We start from the raw sequence: 6377 nt of genomic DNA, 5'->3' as shown, positions 1-6377 counted from the left end.
AAAGCCTTTTTGTAAAGAAATGTGTCAAGTACAGCAACAATGTGTACTGTAGCAAATTATTATAGTGACATTATTAGCATCTAAAGTCCAGAGATCTTATCTGCATGGGCCATCTATGTGCCCATTTGCTTTAGATTCATACTGATGTTCGCCTCAATTACGCCATGTCGGGAGCAACCACTATAGGAGGAAAAGTGGGCTGAGTCCTGTCGTGGACGAATTCCGTCTAAGTAAAGGGGATCAAAAAATAAACAAAGGAAGAGCAATGGCAGTGGAGCTTCCCAAAATGAAAGACCCTGTGTCTCTCTGCAAGCAGGCTTTTGATCTCACTTAGTTTGATGGTCCGGGAGAGCTGACAGCGATGGTGCCAACGCTCGCTCACAGACGACCAACTGGAGCATGGATATAGATATTCTCCCCCGTCAAAGAATGCACCAAAGAGAACTTGTGAAGGAAGGGTTTCCTTAGTTAGTTTTCCATGTTTTTCTTTTTCCTTTCAGTCATTTTCCTCACTCTATGCGCTCTCTTTCACACACAGACACAAACACGTAAGGATTTAAAGGAAAAAAATATATATAATTACAAGAAATCACAAGAAAATGTTATGACATGATTGAATAGTTCTATGAATACATCAATATTTGGTGAAAGGAACCTTTGCATGACAGATATACTGTACACACAGATATACTGTACACACTCAGAAGAGGGTATGGATATGCCATGTTTCCTTACTGCCCCACCCCCTGAGGGCAGAGGGCTGGGCGGAGCTGAAAACCTGAAGAGACAGAGGGAGCAGCACATGTGATTAATGGGCAGAAGAAATGGGGCACTGGGGATGGAGCTGGTACTCACAGGGGATGGAGCTGGGAGCAGAGACGATGGAGGAGGGTGGTTATTCATGCACATATAGCTTGGGGCGGGGGGCGGGGGGGGGGGGGGGGGGGGGGGGGGGGGGGGGGGGGGGGGGGGGGGGGGGTAATGTGCACAGCTGGTGCATTCCCAGAGATGAAAACAAAAGGATTTCTAATAACACAATTGAATGATTATATTATTGGTATCCTTATTGTTGTATATGTATTATTACTACCACAATTACTGCTGGCTATGCCAATACTTAAAATAATATTACGTAATAATAGGTGTCATACTAAGTAGTCATCTTTGTGTTCACTGCATCCATTAGAATATCTAAATTCATGTTAGTAAGCATACTAAATCAACTGCACCACATCTTCAATACAGATGTTTGTATTTTTTGGCAGGCTATTCTGTTCTTCCTATTGATTTGAATAAAATGAATTCACTTTTTATCTATCTACTACTAACTCATAGCTTATTACTCTGCAATTACCATTCTACAATGGATTTTCTTAAAAAAATCTGTCCTTTGTTCTGATGAGTCCAAATGTGAGATTTTTGGTTTCAACCTCTGTGTCCTTTTGAGACACATAGTAGGTGAACGGATGATCCCCGCATGTGTGGTTCCCATCGTGAAGCATGGAGGAGGAGGTGTGATGCTATGGAGGTACTTTGCTGGTGACACTGCCAGTGATTTATTTAGAATTCAAGGCACACTTAACCAGCATGGCTACCACAGCATTCTGCAGCGATACGCCATCCCATTTGGTTTGTGCTTAGTCGGACTATCATTTGTTTTTCAACAGGACAATGACCCAACACACCTCCAGGCTGTATAAGGGCTATTTGGAGTGCTGCATCAGATGACCTGGCCACAATCATCAGACCTCAACCCATTTGAGATGGTTTGGGATGAGTTGGACAACAGAGTGAAGGAAATGCAGCCAACAAGTGCTCAGCATATGTGGGAACTCCTTCAAGACTGTTGGAAAAGCATTCCAGGTGAAGCTGGTTGAGAGAATGCCAAGAGCGTGCAAAGCTGTCATCAAGGCAAAGGGTGGCTACTTTGAAGAATCTAAAATCTAAAATATATTTTAACACTTTTTTTGGTTACTACCTGATTCCATCTGTGTTCTTTCATTGTTTTGATGTCTTCACTATTATTGTACAATGTAACAAAAAAAAAGAAGTACAAATAAAGAGAAACCTTTGAAAGAGTAGGTGAAATATCAACAATGGACTAATGAAACAAATACCAAATATAGTTTTTGGGTGGAGTCTATGAACTGACAAAAAGATTTGCTTTTACTCAGCCTCTCTTGCGCACGGTGCTCATTCCATGAAATCACGCAGCAAACACACAGAACTCAGCCGCTGGAAAATATAAAAAAGTTTCTGATTCGAGGATTTGTGCGAATATAGGTTGATACTTGGAATATTCTCATTGATGACCACTATTAGGGTAAGGAAACATTTACTTAATTTCTAGACTAGATTTTATTAATGTACATGGCCGAATTAGTTTTGGCGTCTGGTCATCAATAAGAATGCAAATCAAAGTTGTGCCTTTAAGTTAATTTAAGTTAATAATAATCATATCTTAAAAACAGAAGGAATCGAAAAAAATACGTTTGAACAAAATAACGTGAGTTTCAAGCGCATTTCAAGTTCATGTTGAGAGATTCCGTTACATAAGTTATTGCACGTTTTTTTCTGAAGTCTATGGATTTTTTTTAAAAAAGGTTGAAAAACATTGAATAAGTGCATAGCTTCCCAATGCGACCCCCCCCCCCCCCCCCCCCCCCCCCCCCCCCCGTCTCATTCTTAGCACAGTTCAAAATAGCATATCATGATGATAATTTAGCTCATGCATCAGTGCGATGCTTTTCCATCTTTTGGAATTCAGCATACAGTCCAGAATCAGTTACCATACTAAATATCATATCCCCAAAAATCGGCCAGGTTTACCGACTTTTCTGTTCGTTTGCTTTTATTTGATCACATATTTCTACAAGACAATGTACCCTAATTTACTATTGGACAAAATAATTGCCTCTGTCTCCCATTCACTTGTTTTTACAAGGACTTTTGTTCTGTATTTGTATTTTATGCTGAATTAGTCTACTGAATCGTCAGTCCTCATTTCACATAAAAGTGAATAGTATTTTATTTTATACATTTTATTTTATTTTTTGTGACTGTTCTAAATCGGTATTTTCCCTTTTTTTTTTAAGGGAGTTTCATGATGGAGTCCAAGATCATACTCAGAACATCCTGTGGCAATAAGGATTGTTTGATTGCATGTCTGCAATGACAACCTATCAAGTGCTAAGGAATACCATTGCCAGCTGTGCCTTGGCCTGCCATCGCCCCTCAGTGGACTAAGTGGTGGACTACAGAATTTATAGGATTTAAATTCAAATCAGAGCCATGGGTGACTCAATGTATTCCGACTTAATAGCCAGACACTACAACTTCACAGGGAAGCTCCGGAAAGTGGAGCAGGATTCCAGACTCAAAGCGGACTCTGTGGTTTTCATCATTGTATGTTGCTTCATTATCCTTGAGAATGTCTTGGTCCTGCTTACCATTTGGAGGACCAAGAAGTTCCACAAGCCCATGTACTACTTTATTGGGAACTTAGCCCTATCAGACTTGCTGGCGGGTGTGGTGTACACTGCCAACATCCTGCTGTCAGGTGCCAACACATACAAACTGACCCCCACACAGTGGTTCTTCCGGGAGGGGAGTATGTTTGTGGCCCTGGCAGCCTCAGTCTTCAGCCTGCTGGCCATCGCCATTGAGCGCCACCTCACCATGCTGAAGATGAAGTTGCACAACAATGGCAACACGTGCCGTGTCTTCATGCTCATCAGCACCGTGTGGCTGATTGCAGCCATCTTGGGCGGCCTGCCCATCATGGGCTGGAACTGCATCCAGAGCATGCCCAGCTGCTCCACCGTACTGCCGCTCTACCACAAGACCTACATCCTGTTCTGCACCACCGTCTTCAGTGTCATCCTCATGGCCATCGTGGTCCTGTACGCGCGCATCTACGCCCTGGTGCGCACCCGCAGCCGCAAGCTGGTGTTCCGCAAGGTCTCCAACGGCCGCGGCGGGGGTAGCGCTAGCAGTAAGAGCTCGGAGAAGTCCATGGCCCTGCTGAAGACCGTGATCATCGTGCTGAGCTGTTTCATTGCCTGCTGGGCTCCACTCTTCATCCTCCTGTTGCTGGACGTGGCCTGCGACATCCGCATGTGTGCCATCCTGTACAAAGCCGAGTGGTTCCTGGCCCTGGCCGTGCTCAACTCGGCAATGAACCCCCTCATCTACACGCTCACCAGCAACGAGATGCGCCGCGCCTTCCTAAAAACGCTCATGTGCTGCAGTGTCTGCACCCGGCCCTCTGGCAAGTTCTCTCGGCCCATCATGGGTGCAGAGTTCAGCCGAAGCAAGTCGGACAACTCGTCCCACCCCAATAAGGACGAGCCAGAGTACTCGCCAAGGGAGACCGTCGTGTCCTCTGGGAATATCACCTCCTCTTCTTAAAGGGCCTTGTGGACTGTTGTGAGAGAATTAGCTCCACTGCTTAGGGAACGTGGATGTGTGTATATATGTTTTTGCGCAGTGTGCAAGTGTGTGTGTGTACATTATGTATATATGTGTATAAGTAGAGTGTGAGTGTTTGTATGTGGTTTTGTTGCACCGTGGTTGTGTCTATGTACAGTGTGTAAGTAGCCTCTTTAGTTTCCATTTGTTTGATCATTTCTCGAAGGGTCTGTCTTTGATGCATGAGAAGAAACTCATCAGAATAAAAGGCTAAACTGGAAGAAAGTGAATATCTCTGGCCATCCAGTAGCCCATGCTAGAGAGTAGAACTGAAAGAGTGTTACAGTTTGTGTCCCCCCCCCCACACACACACACACGTTGAGGACGGCCAGCACTGAACTTAATTTTTTCATATTCAAAAGACAATGTCATGGGGAAGCACTTACAGTACAGCACCCAACGTGCAAACCTGACTTCTCAGTATTGAGTTCAACCATGTTCTTTTTACAGATTGAGAAGAAGCCCTTTTAGTCAAAGGTATTTTTTATGTATTGAGTACAGCACTTGTTGTAAAAAGGCTCATTAAAAACCATCAACCAATTATAGGTGTTTACTGATTCTCTAAGGTGTTGATGGAAGTGTGACAATAGTTAGCAGTGTTAATTGTTCTCATTGAAACGTTTAAGAAATACAATTAATGAAGCGCTCGTGTTTCTTCGACTTAACTCTGAAGGCTAGTACAATGTAAATTCTACCCCTTGATTAAGAATGTGTTTTGTACTTGTAATTTGTTTTATTTCACTCTTATTCGATACAAGTTATCTTTGTAGCGATGCAATGTAGTTGCAATAATAATTTATATTCTGGTTGATGTGTGACAAAGGTCGTCTTTCTTTTCCCAGTTGTGATTTCTTTTTACCTGCCTTAATAAAGGAGGATTCCTTTTAGATTTTGTAGATGCTGTGGCTCCAGCCATTCAACATTTTGCATATTTGCCTGTTCCTCGGTTTCCACTCTCTTGTGAAAACCAGCATGCCCCAATATTAGGGAAGGACACGAGGTCGGAAAAAAAAACACAAGAGATTGACATAAACTCAATAGCTGTCGTCCATTGTTGAAAGCACCGACCCCAATAATGACTTAGATTTTTCATAAAGGAAGAAGTGAACATAGACCTTACTGTGGGCGCACACATCATCAATAGCTCACTGGAATGGTTCGGTGAAACCGCCTATGGTTTGTTCAGTTAGTAAATATGTGTTATTTAGAACCGTTAAACACCCACGGACAAGTACAATAGCACTTGTCAGTTGTCAATTAATCCGTTTGCCAAACTTCCATGTGACCCCAAGTCATATTTTGCACGTGTTTTTGTTGCAATGTTTTGGTTAGCTCTTAATAAATATTGGAAATAAAAAAGGTTATTGTTGTCTTCTCTTAATGCACACTGAGACCTGGTATGGTAGGCCCAGTACAGAATGTTGTGACATTAAAGCAACATTTTTTTTTTTTTTACCAAGGAAGTTGTCATTTTGTTACAGAAATAAGTTCTGCCACCTAAAGATGGGGGACAGTAGTGAGAATAGGATAAATATCTGTTAATAATAGGATCATCCTCTAAAGCAAGTAGTTTGGGGGACAGGTCCACCACCGAAGGAAACTTACCCAGCTGTTTCAGCAGAACAGGAGATGAGGGCAGAGGGTTATCTCGTCCCCAGCAGGCTCTCTGTCAAACCGATAAACTGGCAAGCAATAACAAAAATGAAGTTGAACAAAAACTATCAAAACCAGCACAAGGACCTCTGATGACATGTTCAATTTAGAATACCAGTATTGAATACTGTTGCTGTCTGGTGTTCCATTAAACATTTGTCCAGATATGTGGTGTAAAGTGCTTAAGTAAAAAATACTTAAAAGTACTACTTAAGTAGTTTTTTGGGGTATCTGTACTTAACTATTTATATTTT

The 6377-nt window shown here is 42.4% G+C and overlaps 1 protein-coding gene across 1 annotated transcript; it reads left to right on the top strand.

Annotated features, from left to right (window-relative positions):
• The first annotated feature begins 2163 nt into the window (after positions 1–2163).
• Positions 2164–5832, top strand: LOC110524100 (sphingosine 1-phosphate receptor 1). The gene is made up of 2 exons (XM_021603441.2): positions 2164–2323; positions 3096–5832. Exon 2 carries the CDS (start codon positions 3292–3294, stop codon positions 4408–4410), a length of 1119 nt encoding a protein of 372 aa, XP_021459116.1. The 5' UTR covers positions 2164–2323; positions 3096–3291; the 3' UTR covers positions 4411–5832.
• Positions 5833–6377: the final 545 nt, after the last annotated feature.

Source organism: Oncorhynchus mykiss, chromosome 5 (assembly GCF_013265735.2).
Source record: "Oncorhynchus mykiss isolate Arlee chromosome 5, USDA_OmykA_1.1, whole genome shotgun sequence".
Taxonomy (NCBI): domain Eukaryota; kingdom Metazoa; phylum Chordata; class Actinopteri; order Salmoniformes; family Salmonidae; genus Oncorhynchus; species Oncorhynchus mykiss.
The sequence above is the reverse complement of the archived record's forward strand: the minus strand, read 5'-3'. Positions and strand labels throughout refer to the sequence as shown.